The 18,903-nt window shown below is 37.9% G+C and overlaps 1 protein-coding gene across 2 annotated transcripts; it reads left to right on the top strand.

Moving 5' to 3' along the window:
- The first annotated feature begins 116 nt into the window (after nt 1–116).
- On the top strand, nt 117–18,769 carry LOC138319400 (zinc transporter ZIP9-A-like). Of its 2 annotated transcripts, XM_069262503.1 has the most exons (7): nt 117–319; nt 6,871–6,976; nt 7,380–7,577; nt 11,314–11,400; nt 15,694–15,779; nt 16,522–16,662; nt 17,011–18,769. In XM_069262503.1, the coding sequence occupies exons 1-7, from the start codon at nt 224–226 to the stop codon at nt 17,254–17,256; spliced, it is 960 nt and encodes a 319-aa protein (XP_069118604.1). In that variant the 5' UTR covers nt 117–223; the 3' UTR covers nt 17,257–18,769. The 2 variants fall into 2 exon arrangements, with proteins under 2 accessions (XP_069118604.1, XP_069118605.1); XM_069262504.1 differs by lacking the exons at nt 117–319; nt 6,871–6,976; nt 7,380–7,577 and adding an exon at nt 7,635–8,531.
- Nucleotides 18,770–18,903: the final 134 nt, after the last annotated feature.

Raw genomic sequence — 18,903 nt, 5'->3', positions numbered from 1 at the left:
AGATAATATTCATATAAAATATATTTATCCTGCCTATGTAAATAAAGAAAGTAGCAAACACTTCGCAGTAACGAAAAATCAGGATCGTTCACGAGCTTCAAAATACTCGTCAAATTAAGCGTTTCAGTGACTCCAAAATTCGATAGCCATGTAGGCAAAACTCGCAACAGCTGAAGAACGGTTCGTTTTTATATTCTAGTCCAGAAAAAGAAGACAAACAAAAATGGACGACGTGTTTACTCTCATCTTGTTATCATTTGCCATGCTTGTGGGATGTTACCTTGCCGGTATGATCCCGATAGCGATAACTTTTTCAGAGGTAAGTTGTTCCCAGCTGTGATATCGAGTTGTCAAAACCGGTCACACTTAATAACGACAACAAACGACAACAAGCGACAAGAAACGACAACAAACGACAACACGTTAAATACAAGGAAAAGTTAGTGACAACACAAGATATGTTATTCAGTACATTAAAATGAATATTTCTACCAAGTTTTATGAAGATTGGTGCAAAAATGAAGGAATTAGAGCGATTTTAATATTCTGAAATCGGCCGCTGGTCAACGATAAATCGAGTGACAAGAGGTTTGCCGTGACGGTATACCGACAACACGTTGTAACATCGAAAATGTTTTAAAAACCTAACGACAACAGAAGATGTGTTATTTGTCATACTATAATGCATCTATGTACAAAAATTCATTAAGATTGGAGTAAAAATACCGGAGTAATGACGATTTCAAATATGAAGAGACGCAGAGTGTATACATGTGTGTAAGCCAAGCTTACATGTAGAGATCTAGATCCGACCGACAACACAAATTATTTTACGAAATTACGCAGTAATGTTACCGCAGCAAATAATAATATATGTAACCTATATCTAAAGAAAGTAATTCATGTCAATTGTAATGACTATTGATGAAGATTTGAATGAGTAATGGTCATTGAAACGTCTATATACGACGGCTTGCATACGGTATACATTATCAGAGTGATTACAGTTCGCGATTGTATTTATTGTTATGTAAACATATGGTGTGTATATATACTTCCCATATGTTATCTTAAGAAATACATTATTATATGGTGTTTTTTTTATTGTACATTTTTGTATAAAATATTTGCGTATATTTTCGGGAGCATGAATGAACGACAAAGAAAAAGCGCCGATAATGTCGTCTATCTTTGGCGAGGATGGACTGATCAATTTGGATACTATCAAAGAATTTGATTCAGTATCAAGCAAAATCGACAATATGTATGGTGAACGTATGGGTACATATTGGTCTGAAAAAACTTTACCAACTATCCGGCGCATGGTGGTTGAGGCCCGAGTACGATGCCCCCATATACCCAAAGGCTGGAAAAACAACAATTGCGAATCAATGAATGACATCATAAAGCTTGTTGGTGACTGGAAAATTTCGAAAAACGATTAGAGCACATACAAAACACGAAGTACAACCACGTGCGCAGATCGCGTCACGGAATAGGAGAGTACGAATTAGCTCCGCATGCGCAACATTTAAAAATAAGTTCAGTATTTTGGAGAACACTGCCAAAGACAAAGACAACGACAACGGAACGTGCACAAGTTTTTGAAACTTGTGAAGCAGAAAAAGGAACTTATATCTTCCACTAATGGAATGCTAACTATTACAAAAACATCAGCCATCGCGAAAAAACCGGATACACGAAAACGTGTACGTGGAAATGAACAGAATCGCACGGTCCGTCTAAACAGAAAAAATGTCTTAGCGAAATCTTGTGTGCCCGCAGGACGGGGTTCAAGATATTTAAGGATTGTGTTTCTCTTAAACAGTTAGACATTAAACGATAAGTTTGCGAAATTATCAGTTGGACATTTTACGATATGTTTGCGAAATATCTCTTGTGTGCCCGCAAGACGAGATTCAAGATGTTGTAACAGTTAAAATTCGTTGACCTTCTAATACTTTTCAAATGAATTACACGTATGTATGTGTCAGTAAAAATCATTCAATAAATAAAATGTGTAAGTTCAGTAATAAAAAGTGTTAAATAAACGTAATATTTGTAAGCTTCCCGAAATTATTAAAACTTACGATACGCAAGCGAAATCTTGTGTGCCCGCGAGACGGGATTAAAGATATTTAAACTTAATCTTTCAAATAAAACGTATTAAATAAAAGTTACCGCGTTAATAAAAAAAAGTGAATTAATATAAAAATATTTACGCAGCTAAAAATACACACACACACAAAACTAACGTGACGCTACCCCAATTTGGAACGCTACCCAATATGAAACACTTTTAAAATATGTGATACAGAATTTTCAGTTTGCAATCTAAACTAACAATAACAGTCCTGAACAAAAACTAAGGTGCTGACTATTTTGTGACAATTTTCTTTCCAGTTGCTTATTATCTGTGTTTAAAAATAATGAAATTTTGAAAAACTCCGGGAAACGACGTCGTGCGACACCCCTAAAAACACCATATATTTTAAAATGAGAAAATAAATGCTGAATGGAATATTTTTGAAAGACATGTGCCCTGAATAAACTAAAATATGTTTTGAACTTTCTTTAAATGAATTCAAACATTTTTTTCATGCCTGGACATTTATTAATCAAACTTTAATTATTTAGGAGGTGTTCCATTTTGGGTACTCAAATCTGCTGAAACACAGGGCTGACAAGTAAACAAATCATGAAATTATTAATAAAAGCATCTATTTGTGGAATGTTAAGAAAAAAAATCTGGATTCAACCACATGTAAGAATTTTTTTACAATTATCTTCAAAAGTGTTCGTGTATTGAGTATGGCCTAGAGTTCTACACCGACTATAATGATGTTTACACAATAATGGCTTAGACAAACAGTATCGAGACCCTATGCACTCGTACACACACGCGTGTACAGGCGTGTGTGAGTCGTCGATCTGTTGTCGGTAGTAAACCTGACCAGTCGCCGATCTCGTAACATTAAAACAGGTATAAAGTCTTCATTTTTTTTTCCAATCTTAATGAAATTTTGTACATATATGCAATATAGTATGACAAATAAAATATCTTCTGTTGTCGTTAGGTTTTTAAAACATTTTCGATGTTTCAAACGTGTTGTCGGTAATACCGTCACGGCAAACCTCTTGTCACTCGATTTATCGTTGACCAGCGGCCGATTTCAGAATATTAAAATCGCTCTAATTCCTTCATTTTTGCTCCAATCTTCATAAAACTTGGTAGAAATATTCATTTTAAATGTACTGAATGACATATCTTGTGTTGTCACTAACTTTTCCTTATATTTAACGTGTTGTCGTTTGTTGTCGTTTCTTGTCGTTTGTTGTCGTTTGTTTGTCGTAAGTTGTTCCCAGCTGTGATATCGAGTTGTCAAAACAATATGTTGAAAGTCTGTGTGACTTAATGATGCCATCAGTCCAGCATTGTTGCGATTGTTCTGTATTCTCAGAAACATATCATTAAGTATATATGTTTTGTATGGAAGCCTTCAGTAACTACACCCTCCATAACCACTCATTTGAACTCGTCAAATACATTAAATTATACGTACCTAGGCCTCACATTACAAAACAACCTTCAATGTGGGACAAACACATTAATAACATCACCGCAAATGCAAACAGGACACTAGATTTCCTAAAACAAAACCTCACCATAAGTTCACCGCAGATTAAAGAACATGCATAATATGAATCATTCACGGCATGGGAAGAGCGAAGCTCTAGTACTACTTTTTTTTTTATTTTATTTTCCATTTCAAGTAGAAGACATAATTTAAAAATAAAAGGACGTATTTAAACTATAGAAGTATAGGATATAATAATTGTCTAGCATAATACAACTTTTAACTCAACAACAAAACTGCTAGGATTGTATTTCACTAGGTCTAGGTGTTGCAAAATATTTGTAAATTTTAATAATATGATATGCCTAGAGCCTTTTCATGAAAATATATGTTTATCAGATATCATGTAGACTGATTTCCACCTGTATTCATGAACCATTTGGGTAATGTGAGTCCAATAGCATTTGTATAAATCTTTTTTCATATTGACAAACATTGTCCACTTGAAAAATTAATGCTAACTGTTGTCTAGCTCTTAAATAAATTTTGTCAAGTATATCATAATTTATTATATATATGTAGAAATTCTTGTTACGATAAAGTGGCTCAGGTAACACCTGGACCATAACACAGGTAAGACAGACATGTGTGATTTTTAGGCGAGTCCCTGTTGCCGCTTGCGATAATGATCGACTGAGGTGACACTAAGGCCATAAAAAAAATTTGTGTTTCCGACCCTATAAAATCAATGCCTACTCAATTTTTTTTATCATTTTTATATTCAAGCAAACAAATCACAACCTAAATTTTGTTTGGTTTTGCACAAAATCAGGAATTTTGGTACAAATTCTGTAAATTAAGACACCAATAATCCCCTGGGAATCAAATCCATGGTATATATATATAAGGTTGAATAAAGTCTATTTCAGTTTTTCACTGCAAGAAAGTGGGATGAAGAAAAAAAGTATTTAAAAAAAATCCCTACCTACCGACCCTTAATTATTAAATGATGATACCTGAAACAAGAATGGTTTTTTTATTTCGCCTAATTAATCGCATAGTCCTGACCATGGTCTGATAGCATAACCTGGGGATCTGAAAGGGAATTATTTAACGGAATATTGGATTTTCTTCTTATTATGGGGAAAAAACAGGAGATTCCGAGAGATTTAGCAAGTGTGGGAGATTCCGTGGGGTATTTTGAAATTTGACAATTTTGAATTTTGACAAGTGTAAATATACTGTAAATATAATAAAGATGCTATTTATGTATATTTGATATGTGACCTAAAATAGTGTTGTCATATTTATTTTGTCAGCAATAGAACTGATTCAGAACCTCTACAATGTTAAGTTGTTAACTGATATTGATGATTTAATTTTGGCAAATTTCTTTCTGACAAATCCTAATCGCTACAACTTTTAGACTAATGCAGTACTGAATACAGTATCTTATGATCTAAATGTAAAATGCTGTAGACACAGTAGCTTGTATACTATATATAGTCAGATAATCAGTCACTAGCTATATAGGGGGATATATATAACTGTTACATGTTTTGACCTTTAAGTCTCAAGTTGATCAGAAAATGTTAACTTCTTATCTACATTTGATAACAAACTATGAATGGCATAAGACGAGATGTGTGTCAAGGTTTTTTAAGTTGATGGTTATATCAGTGTAACTGTCCAATATGTAAATAGTATCCTGTACAACACACATATATAGACTTGAACAGGTCATATGTAGATCTTGTATGTATATATCGTCATTTAAAAACTTAAAAAAGTAAGCTTGATATATATGTTTTTGCAATTTTTAGCCAACCATCATCAGATAGATGCCCTGCAACTAGGGCTTTATAATTGTACCTGCTGCCCCTATTGCATGATCGTAAAAGGCAACTAAATTTAGAATCTAACTTTTCCTTCTTCCTAACTGACTTTATCTTTCCTAATGCCTCTCTTGGCACCACCTCACTTTTGGCCTTGAGTTGAGCGTTCGCCCCTGTGAGGAAGACTCTGGGTTCTGTCCCCTGGCTGAGGCACACCAAAGTCTATAAAAGTGGTAGTTTCTGCTCCTGCTTAGTGCTCATGAACAGCACAACAAGGAGTGGGACGACTGGTTCACCTGTTGTCAGTATAATCATTAATGTGACCAGGTGGAGTGTGTTGCTTGGTGTCTTCTGCGACATGCTTCAGTGATATAGCACTATAAAAAAGGGCAACAGTTCCACTATACAAGAAGACACAACATAAATATACTGCAGTTTCCCAAAACATGCACCACCCACAATATATATGAAACACACAGCATACATGGGAGGTCGTCCTTATATTACATGACCCTGGCTGTTAATATGACGTTATACATGGGAGGCTGTCCTTACATGGCCATAACTGTTAATAGGACGTTATACATGGGAGGCTGTCCTTACATGACCGTAACTGTTAATAGGACGTTAATCAAACCAAACCAAACCAAAATCATCAAATCGCCGTTCGTCCATGGTCCATGGTCCATCCGTAAACAATGTATGTTACTGCTATTTCTTGACAAGTACTGAACAAATATTTCTCAAATTTTACATGCATGGTTCCCTTATATAGCTTAGTCCCTAGGGGTGTCATGCTGATTTTCAGACTGATCGGAAAAACAATATGGCAGCCAGACAGCCATCTTGGATTTTTGCAACTTTTTGATGTTTGTTACCGCTATTTCTCAGAAAGTACTGAAGAGATCTGTCTCAAAATCTCATATGTAGCTATAGGTTCCCCTAGGACACTAGGATTGTCATGCTGATTTTGAAACTGATCAGAAAAACAATTATGGCCACCAGGAAGCCGATGGTGGGCTATTCAAATCGCTTTTCGTCTGTGGTCCGTCCTTCCGCCCGTTAACATTTCTTGTTACCTCTATTTCTCAGAAAGTACTGAAGGGACATCTGTCTCAAATTTCACATGTAGGTTCCCCAAGCGACCTTGTTGTGCATATTGCGTTTCGGGACTGATCAGTCAAGAAGATGGCTGACAGAATGCTATCTTGGATTTTGATACTTGAAGTTTTTTACCGCCATATATATATCTCAGAATGTACTAAAGCGGTCTGTCCCAAAATTAATATAAAGTATGTAGTAAAAGTTTGAAAAGCAGAGAAAAGATCCCTCTTCCCATTTTCAGACTTAGATCATTCTTTGGTGGGCGCCAAGATCCCTCTGAGATGTCTTGTTAATTTTTCATATGTTTATTAATAACAATGTATTAGTATGTAACTACCTTTCTTTTGTTACAGGAAAAGTTAAAGATAATCACAGTGTTTGGGGCGGGTCTCCTAGTCGGGACAGCTCTGGCCGTTATCATCCCAGAGGGCATCCATGCCATGAGTGAATCTAACGCTGGTAAACATTAGTAAAAAAAAAAACCAACAATAAATCATGTACAACGAATTCTGCACAAGGATTCCTTTGTGATGTCATGATTTGAATGAGAATAATTTGCCTGCGTATCAGGGTCAAATCAAGAACGATATGATACATTGCATTGGCTGCCTCCTAGAGTTTTGTAAAAGTACTTAAGCACTCCACAATATATAAAGATTAATTTTGTGTTATTCATAAAATAAAACCAATCTTACTACATTGTAGTTAGTTTTAGATTTGTGTTGGTTAAGCTTAGCTTGCCAAAATAAAAGCTCTCATGGAATGAACACTCATTAAAAATCCTCTATGTATTGTACATACAGTAACCAAAAGTTAACAAAGAAATATATCTCTAGTACCTGTGTATTGTATTTTTCCACAGAGGCTCACAGCCATGAAGCTGTACATAATGAGGTACCAGACAAGGTGGATGCTGCACACACGGGAGACGACCACGCCCACGGCCACTCCCACAGTGTATCTGATAACCACACCATCATTGGTGTCACGCTGGTGGCAGGCTTCATCTTTATGTTATTGGTCGACCAGATTGGCGGGGGACACACACATGTAGCTACAGGTAAGTGTGGTGTAACGCCGGTGGCAGGCTCCATCTTTATGTTATTAGTCGACCAGATTGGCGGGGACACACACATGTAGCTACAGGTAAGTGTGGTGTAATGCCGGTGGCAGGCTCCATCTTTATGTTATTAGCCGACCAGATTGGCGGGGGGCCACACATGTAGCTACAGGTAAGTGTGGTGTCACGCTGGTTGCAGGCTTCATCTTTATGTTATTAGTCGACCAGATTGGCGGGGGACACACACATGTAGCTACAGGTAAGTGTGGTGTCACGCTGGTTGCAGGCTTCATCTTTATGTTATTAGTCGACCAGATTGGTGGGGGACACACACATGTAGCTACAGGTAAGTGTGGTGTCACGCTGGTTGCAGGCTTCATCTTTATGTTATTGGTCGACCAGATTGGCGGGGGACACACACATGTAGCTACAGGTAAGTGTGGTGTCACGCTGGTTGCAGGCTTCATCTTTATGTTATTAGTCGACCAGATTGGCGGGGGACACACACATGTAGCTACAGGTAAGTGTGGTGTAACGCCGGTGGCAGGCTTCATCTTTATGTTATTAGTCGACCAGATTGGCGGGGGACACACACATGTAGCTACAGGTAAGTGTGGTGTCACGCTGGTTGCAGGCTTCATCTTTATGTTATTAGTCGACCAGATTGGCGGGGACACACACATGTAGCTACAGGTAAGTGTGGTGTCACGCTGGTTGCAGGCTTCATCTTTATGTTATTAGTCGACCAGATTGGTGGGGGACACACACATGTAGCTACAGGTAAGTGTGGTGTCACGCTGGTTGCAGGCTTCATCTTTATGTTATTAGTCGACCAGATTGGCGGGGGACACACACATGTAGCTACAGGTAAGTGTGGTGTCACGCTGGTTGCAGGCTTCATCTTTATGTTATTGGTCGACCAGATTGGCGGGGGACACACACATGTAGCTACAGGTAAGTGTGGTGTCACGCTGGTTGCAGGCTTCATCTTTATGTTATTAGTCGACCAGATTGGCGGGGGACACACACATGTAGCTACAGGTAAGTGTGGTGTAACGCCGGTGGCAGGCTTCATCTTTATGTTATTAGTCGACCAGATTGGCGGGGGACACACACATGTAGCTACAGGTAAGTGTGGTGTAACGCCGGTGGCAGGCTTCATCTTTATGTTATTGGTCGACCAGATTGGCGGGGGACACACACATGTAGCTAAAGGTAAGTGTGGTGTCACGCTGGTTGCAGGCTTCATTTTCATATTCAAATCGCCTTTCATCCGTGGTTCGTCGTCTAACTGTCCTTCTGTCCGTCCTTCCTTCCGTCCGTCTGTCCGTCCGTCCATCCGTCCGTCCGTCTGTCCGTTAACATTTCTTGTAACCGCTATTTCTCAGAAAGGGCTTAAGGGATCTTTCTCAAATTTCATATCTAGGTTCCCCTAGGGCCCTAGTTGTTCATGTTGCAATTTGTAACAGATCGGTCAACAAGATGTTATAAATTTCATGTGCAGGTTCCCGTTGGAGTTTAGTTGTGCATATCCTATATTCAGATCTTTCTCAAATTTTGTATGTAGTAATATGTAGTAAAAGTTTGAAAAGCAGAGGAAAGATATGTATGTCTTTCAGTTGTCAGATGTAGATCATTCTTTGGTGGGCGCCTAGATTCCTCTGGGATCTCTTGTTGGATAAGTTATGTAGAGTCAAAAATGGAACAATTAACTTCAATCCCACATTTCTGTAAAACGTAAACTTTTGGTTGGGGGTCAAAATTCAAAAGTACAATTTTTCGACAAAGTCATTAAAAAAATATTCTTTTCAACTACTGAAAGGCCCAGAGACCTAATATTAAGCGTGAAGCATATTGACATAATGTTGATATAAATGCCTAGCATGTTTGAAAATATGAATGACCTTGACCTTCATTTAAGGTCACTTGGACCAAATATCCTAAAATCTTCAAATGACTTCTTGTGATCTTGAGATCTTGAGATCTAGAAGGCTTAATTAGAGACCTAATGTAACATGCTGACATTAATGCCTAAAAATTTGTATATGTTAATGTGAATGACCCTTGACCAGAATTCTTTTCTAGATGACAATTTCTAGTTTGTCGTATGGATTAAAAGTTATGATGATCTATAAGCAAGATATTGGACTGACGAGTTTCAAATAAGGATTAATTTGGTCATGTCATGTTTGTTAATTGATTATTGTAAATAGCTGTGGAATGGTTGTGTAAAGGATTTAAGGCAATCAGTCTGTTTTATTTGTGATGTACAGGAAAAGTGTTTTGGATAGTAAATCTAGCACTGACAATATATTTATCAATCAGTCTGTTTTATTTGAAATATATAGGAAAAGTGTTTTGGATAGTAAACCTAGCACTGACAATATATTCATTTATTTTTTCCTCAGAAAAAGGTTAAGTATAATGTTTTCTGCTTTATCAAATTTTATCATAATTAATTATATACTGTGCTTTGGATTTTGTGGGTAAACTAATTATATTTATTTTATTATTTAGTAACAACATTTAATCCATGTATAGGTACATAATCAGATATACTCTTATTATGGTTGTTTTTGTCTGTGCTGCTTAATATTAACATGTTTCTAGAAATTGAACTAGTTTTTAGGTCATCTGACCTAAAGGGTCAGGATGACCTATATATAGTCATAATGTTTCGTCCGTCGTTGTCCGCCGTGCGCTGTCTGCCGTGCAACTTCTGCCGTCCGCTGTGGGCCATCCGTTAGCTTTTCATATTTTGAACTTCTTCTCAAGTTCTATCAGTGCGATTTAGCTGAAACTTGGCTGAAATGATTCCTGACATGGTCCCAACAAAGTGTTGCTACATCTCTGGTTGATACCAAATTGATCATGGCTATCATGACACTACATCTAATTAATTTCCTAAACGATTATTGCCAAGGTAGATGACTGTTAAGGCCCCACATCTTAACAAAGTTTACCTATAAATGTGACATAATCTTGACTGTGGAAATTCAATCAGACATTGTATTCACAACTAACACGATTTTGCTTGATTGATTCCTACATGTATTATATATATTCATATATATATACCAGCCCTGAGACAGTTGTCAGCAACTTTGTTCAAACATAGAGAAATATACCAGTATGTTATACATTGAACCAAAAATAACCTTTTAACTGTAAGTCTGAAGGGAGATGTATACAATTCATATATATTGTAAAAAGCATTTGAAGAAAAAAGAGGGGGGGGGGAACAATTCTGTATACCATTGCTCTGTATATTGCTGTACCTCATGCATACTGGAATGATTAAGTGATGGCTTGTGGAAATCAGATTGGATGGCTGCAGGTCACTTTCAGCAATGATTTCTTTTTAACTGTATATCAAGTCATTTGCAGAACTCTTTCTTTTCCTCTTAATTTCATTTAGGGCATTTAGTGTTATCTAGAAGTCATTTCTGCTCTGTCCTGTCAGGTATTGTCAAAATTTCTTAATGCGAGGTGTTTATATATCTATATAATCACAGAAATTGCGGTTTGTAAAAGAAACATTATATTTGATATTCTGTCTTTGCATATTACAGTGTATTTTGTGCCAGTTTCTATGAAAGTTATAAAATTACACCTTTAAAAATATGACATTATCGATACCTATCTGCACAGGCCAGATAACTCTGTAATATAAAAAATACACAATACCTACATTTTGTTTGATTTATTTACTCCAGTAAAACTTTTCTGTTTGTAGATGCTGAATCTAATGGTTCTGGTTCTACCATCCAACAAAACCGACACAAGATTACTGCCACACTGGGTCTCGTCGTACATGCTGCAGGTTAGTTTATACACAGTTATCTCCCCTTCCATACCGCCAGCCCTGACACAAGATTACTGCCACACTGGGTCTTGTTGTACATGCTGTAGGTTAGTTTATACACAGTTATCTCCCCTTCCAAACCGCCAGCCCAACACAAGATTACTGCCACACTGGGTCTTGTTACATGCTGCAGGTTAGTTTATACACAGTTATCTCCCCTTCCAAACCACCAGCCCCGACACAAGATTACTGCCACACTGGGTCTTGTTGTACATGCTGCAGGTTAGTTTATACACAGTTATCTCCCCTTCCAATCCACCAGTCCTAACATAAGATTACTGCCACACTGGGTCTTGTTGTACATGCTGCAGGTTAGTTTATACACAGTTATCTCCCCTTCCAAACCACCAGTCCCAACACAAGATTACTGCCACACTGGGTCTTGTTGTACATGCTGCAGGTTAGTTTATACACAGTTATCTCCCCTTCCAATCCACCAGCCCCGACACAAGATTACTGCCACACTGGGTCTTGTTGTACATGCTGTAGGTTAGTTTATACAACAGTTATCTCCCTTTCCAATCCACCAGCCCCGACACAAGATTACTGCCACACTGGGTCTTGTTGTACATGCTGTAGGTTAGTTTATACACAGTTATCTCCCCTTCCAATCCACCAGCCCCGACACAAGATTACTGCCACACTGGGTCTTGTTGTACATGCTGCAGGTTAGTTTATACACAGTTATCTCCCCTTCCAATCCACCAGCCCCAACACAAGATTACTGCCACACTGGGTCTTGTTGTACATGCTGTAGGTTAGTTTATACACAGTTATCTCCCCTTCCAATCCACCAGCCCCAACACAAGATTACTGCCACACTGGGTCTTGTTGTACATGCTGTAGGTTAGTTTATACAACAGTTATCTCCCTTTCCAATCCACCAGCCCCGACACAAGATTACTGCCACACTGGGTCTTGTTGTACATGCTGTAGGTTAGTTTATACACAGTTATCTCCCCTTCCAATCCACCAGCCCCGACACAAGATTACTGCCACACTGGGTCTTGTTGTACATGCTGTAGGTTAGTTTATACAACAGTTATCTCCCCTTCCAATCCACCAGTCCCAACATAAGATTACTGCCACACTGGGTCTTGTTGTACATGCTGTAGGTTAGTTTATACACAGTTATCTCCCCTTCCAATCCACCAGCCCCGACACAAGATTACTGCCACACTGGGTCTTGTTGTACAATGCTGTAGGTTAGTTTATACAACAGTTATCTCCCCTTCCAATCCACCAGCCCCGACACAAGATTACTGCCACACTGGGTCTTGTTGTACATGCTGTAGGTTAGTTTATACACAGTTATCTCCCTTCCAATCCACCAGCCCGACACAAGATTACTGCCACACTGGGTCTTGTTGTACATGCTGTAGGTTAGTTTATACACAGTTATCTCCCCTTCCAATCCACCAGCCCCGACACAAGATTACTGCCACACTGGGTCTTGTTGTACATGCATTAGTTTATCTCCCTTCCAATCCACCAGGTCATTGATTGACACTGGGTCTTGTTGTACATGCGTAGGTTAGTTTATACACAGTTATCTCCCCTTCCAATCCACCAGCCCCGACACAAGATTACTGCCACACTGGGTCTTGTTGTACATGCTGTAGGTTAGTTTATACACAGTTATCTCCCCTTCCAATCCACCAGCCCCAACACAAGATTACTGCCACACTGGGTCTTGTTGTACATGCTGTAGGTTAGTTTATACAACAGTTATCTCCCCTTCCAATCCACCAGTCCTAACACAAGATTACTGCCACACTGGGTCTTGTTGTACATGCTGTAGGTTAGTTTATACACAGTTATCTCCCCTTCCAATCCACCAGCCCCGACACAAGATTACTGCCACACTGGGTCTTGTTGTACATGCTGCAGGTTAGTTTATACACAGTTATCTCCCCTTCCAATCCACCAGTCCACACAAGATTACTGCCACACTGGGTCTTGTTGTACATGCTGAGGTTAGTTTATACACAGTTATCTCCCCTTCCAATCCACCAGCCCCGACACAAGATTACTGCCACACTGGGTCTTGTTGTACATGCTGTAGGTTAGTTTATACACAGTTATCTCCCCTTCCAATCCACCAGCCCCGACACAAGATTACTGCCACACTGGGTCTTGTTGTACATGCTGTAGGTTAGTTTATACAACAGTTATCTCCCCTTCCAATCCACCAGCCCCGACACAAGATTACTGCCACACTGGGTCTTGTTGTACATGCTGTAGGTTAGTTTATACAACAGTTATCTCCCCTTCCAACCCACCAGCCCCGACACAAGATTACTGCCACACTGGGTCTTGTTGTACATGCTGTAGGTTAGTTTATACAACAGTTATCTCCCCTTCCAATCCACCAGCCCCGACACAAGATTAACTGCCACACTGGGTCTTGTTGTGTACATGCTGTAGGTTAGTTTATACACAGTTATCTCCCCTTCCAATCCACCAGCCCCGACACAAGATTACTGCCACACTGGGTCTTGTTGTACATGCTGTAGGTTAGTTTATACAACAGTTATCTCCCCTTCCAATCCACCAGTCCTAACATAAGATTACTGCCACACTGGGTCTTGTTGTACATGCAACAGGTTAGTTTATACACAGTTATCTCCCCTTCCAACCCACCAGCCCCGACACAAGATTACTGCCACACTGGGTCTTGTTGTACATGCTGTAGGTTAGTTTATACAACAGTTATCTCCCTTTCCAATCCACCAGCCCCGACACAAGATTACTGCCACACTGGGTCTTGTTGTACATGCTGTAGGTTAGTTTATACACAGTTATCTCTCCCCTTCCAATCCACCAGTCCCAACATAAGATTACTGCCACACTGGGTCTTGTTGTACATGCTGCAGGTTAGTTTATACGTTATACCAGTTATCTCCCACTGGGTCCAATGCCACCAGTTATCTCCCCTTTCCAACACCAAGATTACTGCCACACTGGGTCTTGTTGTACATGCTGCAGGTTAGTTTATACAACAGTTATCTCCCCTTCCAAACCACCAGTCCCAACACAAGATTACTGCCACACTGGGTCTTGTTGTACATGCTGCAGGTTAGTTTATACACAGTTATCTCCCCTTCCAAACCACCAGTCCCGACACAAGATTACTGCCACACTGGGTCTTGTTGTACATGCTGCAGGTTAGTTTATACACAGTTATCTCCCCTTCCAATCCACCAGTCCTAACATAAGATTACTGCCACACTGGGTCTTGTTGTACATGCTGCAGGTTAGTTTATACACAGTTATATCCCCTTCCAATCCACCAGCCCCTACACAAGATTACTGCCACACTGGGTCTTGTTGTACATGCTGCAGGTTAGTTTATACACAGTTATCTCCCCTTCCAAACTACCAGCCCCAACACAAGATTACTGCCACACTGGGTCTTGTTGTACATGCTGCAGGTTAGTGTATTAACAGTTATCTCCCCTTCCAAACCGCCAGCCCCAACACAAGATTACTGCACACTGGGTCTCCTTTTCAGCCAACCAGGAATTGACCGATCGCCAGGTGTAATATAGCCACGCCTCGTGCTCACAAACGCAGGTGTTTCTATTCAATGTCGGAGCAAACATCGTAGCACACACAATACAAAATACAAAGTCACTTGTGGTTTGATTGACAGCTGGCGATCCGTCAATGCAGTTATATGTTATTACTACAAATAGGGACATGATCAATCTGATTAAAATACAGATCCTTATAACCACTCCGTTATATAAAGGATCTGACAATATCCCATAGGAGGTCTTGTCCAGATGACCTTTATACCATGTGGTCTTCATATAGGATACATTTTCTACACCTGTCACATCCATTGAAAACGATATTTTGTCCCCGTATGCATAAACAATTAGCTTTATTGTGCGAGATGACTACGTAAACCAAAATAATTCTGACAGTTTTTTTCAAACTATTTCGTCCCTGAAATTCACTGTCAAAATTTTGCAAGTAGCAATTTGATTGGCCATTTCCAAAGGTCACCTGGACATGACCCCTAATGGGATTTTCTCAGATCCTCTTATCAAACGTAGTGATAATAAGGATCTGTCTTTTAATCAGATTGGGACATGATAAAAAAATATATTTGGAAGGAGTGTTAAAATTCCTGTTACAAGCATGATAGTTTTATCAGAAAATTATAAAGAAATTATCAAATTAGATGTATTTCATTTTCGCATAATCCTCATCATCTGATTTCTTGTGTGGATATAATTTCAGCTGATGGTGTTGCGATGGGAGCAGCCATTATGATGCAGCGTTCTCACCTGACTCTAATAGTTTTTATAGCCATTATGTTACACAAGGTAAGTCATCGGGATCAAACACTCATACTGATATCACAGTATGACATATAGCCATCATGTTCCATCCTTTGTCGTGCAGTGTGTGCTGTGTATAAACTTTACATTCAAACGACTTCTTCTCAATAACTAAAAGGCACAGGGTACTAATATTTGGCCTGTAGCATGCTGGGCTGAAGGGCTACCAAGACCTTGACCTTCATTCACAGTCACAGGTTTCAAAAAGGCTAAAACAACTTTTTGTCAATAACTAAGAGGCCTAGAGACCTGATATTGAGCCTGTAGCATGCTGGGATGAATGGCCTTGACCTTCATTCACAGTCAGAGTGATCAACATGGCTAAAATCTTTTAACAACTTCTTGTCAATAACTCTAATCAATAACTAAGTGGCCAAGAGACCTGATATTGGGCCTGTAACATGCTGGGATGAAGGGCTACCAAGTTTGTTCAAACAAATGTCTTTGACCTTCATTGAAGTTCACAGCTGTCAAATATATCAGAAAATTACAACTACTGGAGAATTTCTAGGATACAAATACAATATTAAGTTGAAGAACAGAGGAACATTTTCAGTCTATTTGATTCCTTTTGTATTGATGCAAAGTTGTTTTACCCTTCTCTATACTGTAACTGTGCTGCACTCTGTCAATAGTCAGATGACCGTTTAGACCCATGGACCTCTTGTTTCATTAATTTCCTGAATTTTCTAAGCCACGTGTTGACTAAAATCACATTTTTTTTCAGGCACCTGCTGCATTTGGTTTGGTGACTTTTCTACTACATGACGGGTTTGATCGGCCCAGGATACGAAGACATCTGTTGATATTTTCAGCATCAGCTCCAGTAGCGTGTATTTTTACTTATGTAGGGTTATCAGTCAGTCAGGTAAGATCTTTTAAACACCTTTAAACTGTGACATCATAAAGGCTTACTTTATCATGTACAGATACTGACATATCAGACACCATTAGATTGCTGGTAATTACTGCCCTTTATCATTTACAAAGTAATGTTTGACTTTCTGTATGTTTTCATTTGTTTTGTCTGATTGCAATTAATTTTAAGAATTTTACTGAGATAAAATTTGCTCATGCTCAAGGTTAGACTACGCTTGTTTGCTCAATGACTTAAAACTGAAACTAATTTTGATTCAATATAACATTGCAATTTATGAAAAGTACTTGCTTATTGTATGTTTATGATGAGATTATTCATTATTTTTACCTATTGTAGGAAAGTTTTGGAAAACTTCATGATTTCCAGATGACAGGAATCGCGATGTTATTTAGTGCTGGGACATTTCTGTATGTAGCCACAGTTCATGTTCTTCCAGAGGTGACTACTCAACACACCAAACATACCAACGCAGACAATACTGTGGTGATTCACGAACAGAAAGGATTCCGGCCAATTGACCTGGTGGCTATAGTGTCTGGGTCTGTCATACCAGTGCTGTTATCCTTTGGTCATAAACATTAGGACTGTTGGTCTGGTTCTAATGGATTCCAAACATCATCTTTAAATCTCATAACATGTTCTCTTTCTGAAAATCTTTATGATGTATCACTTAAAAAAAACTACTATGTACATGTATATTAAATGGTAAAACTTCTGCTAGGTATTTATAAGTAATCTTTCTGGAAATCTAAATAATGTATCACTTAAATAAAGCTACTATGTATATTAAATGTTAAAACTCCTGCTAGGCGTTTATAAGTAAATCTTTCTAAAAATCTAAATAATGTATCACTTAAATAAAGCTACTATGTATATTAAATGTTAAAACTCCTGCTAGGCGTTTATAAGTAAATCTTTCTAAAAATCTAAATAATGTATCACTTAAATAAAGCTACTATGTATATTAAATGTTAAAACTCCTGCTAGGCGTTTATAAGTAAATCTTTCTAAAAATCTAAATAATGTATCACTTAAATAAAGCTACTATGTATATTAAATGGTAAAACTCCTGCGAGGCGTTTATAAGTAAATCTTTACAAGTTGTTGGGCTGTAATTTACATAGTTTCTGTAAATATTATGTTAAGGGATCAGCGGACCAATTCAGTGTTTGAAATTTCCTCTTAGTACAGAAATATAAAAGGTAGCAACAATGCTTGAATTCATTTAAGGCACTAGATTCAATACTCAAGGAATTGCTCGTTTTAGTTTCTTGTTTGCTTTTAGTGTCACCATTCATGGGCAGGCCAAAAGATGATAGAACACTCACCATGTAAATCATGAATATTATCTTTCTAATTAATTGTTGACTTTTGCACATAACTGCTGTATACATAAACATTCATGTAAATTTTCTCATTACATGAAAAAAAAGTATGCACACAAGTGTTTATTGCATGAATTCATAGCAAAAGAAGAAAAAAACAAGAAAGGGGGGAAAAAGAGATAAAAAGGACAAAATTTAAATAATCACTCTTTTTAAGTGAAATGAAGAAATGAGTTTTTGGTATATGATTAAATATGATTTTATTAAAAACCATATTTTCTATAGATTTTCAGTACAAGCAGGAAATTTATTTGCCAAACTTTAATGATAAAGCAAGGAAGATAGATAAACAGATAAAAAAATCAACAAAAAACCTTTTCATCATTTTCAGATTTTGAATAATTATTGTTTTAATTTGAATATGAAGGACGAGGAAAATACTCAATTAGCATACATTTAGTGTGAATGTTTATAAAAACTATATTTGGCATCAAAGGATCAGCTGGTGTAGCTGACTAATAGTTTGTACCATAGTCGGCTTAACATAGGAATATTTTTTTTTCTCAGTAAAAATAGTTGATGTTGTTTCTAGCAGTTTACACAAATTGTAATGAAGACATCAAAATGGTTGATTGGTATACTGACTTATGAACTGTATTTGTCAGTTTGTGTCAAAATATTGTTTTATTATTGTTTAGATTTAATAATTCAATTATTTTGTCATGTTAATTTCTGCCATAATTAATTCCAATAAAAGTTCAAACCCATTATCATAAGGGAAGTTGTTGTGGATCTCTCACAGGAAACACCTTTTAGTAATAACAAAGACAAGCTGGCAGTCGTACTTGATGATTTGTGACAACTAGCTTTTGCAAATGGCATTATAATTCAAATTCAAAATTTT

Source organism: Argopecten irradians, chromosome 3 (assembly GCF_041381155.1).
Source record: "Argopecten irradians isolate NY chromosome 3, Ai_NY, whole genome shotgun sequence".
NCBI classification, from domain to species: Eukaryota; Metazoa; Mollusca; class Bivalvia; order Pectinida; family Pectinidae; genus Argopecten; species Argopecten irradians.
This window is presented reverse-complemented; position numbering and strand designations above follow the sequence as displayed.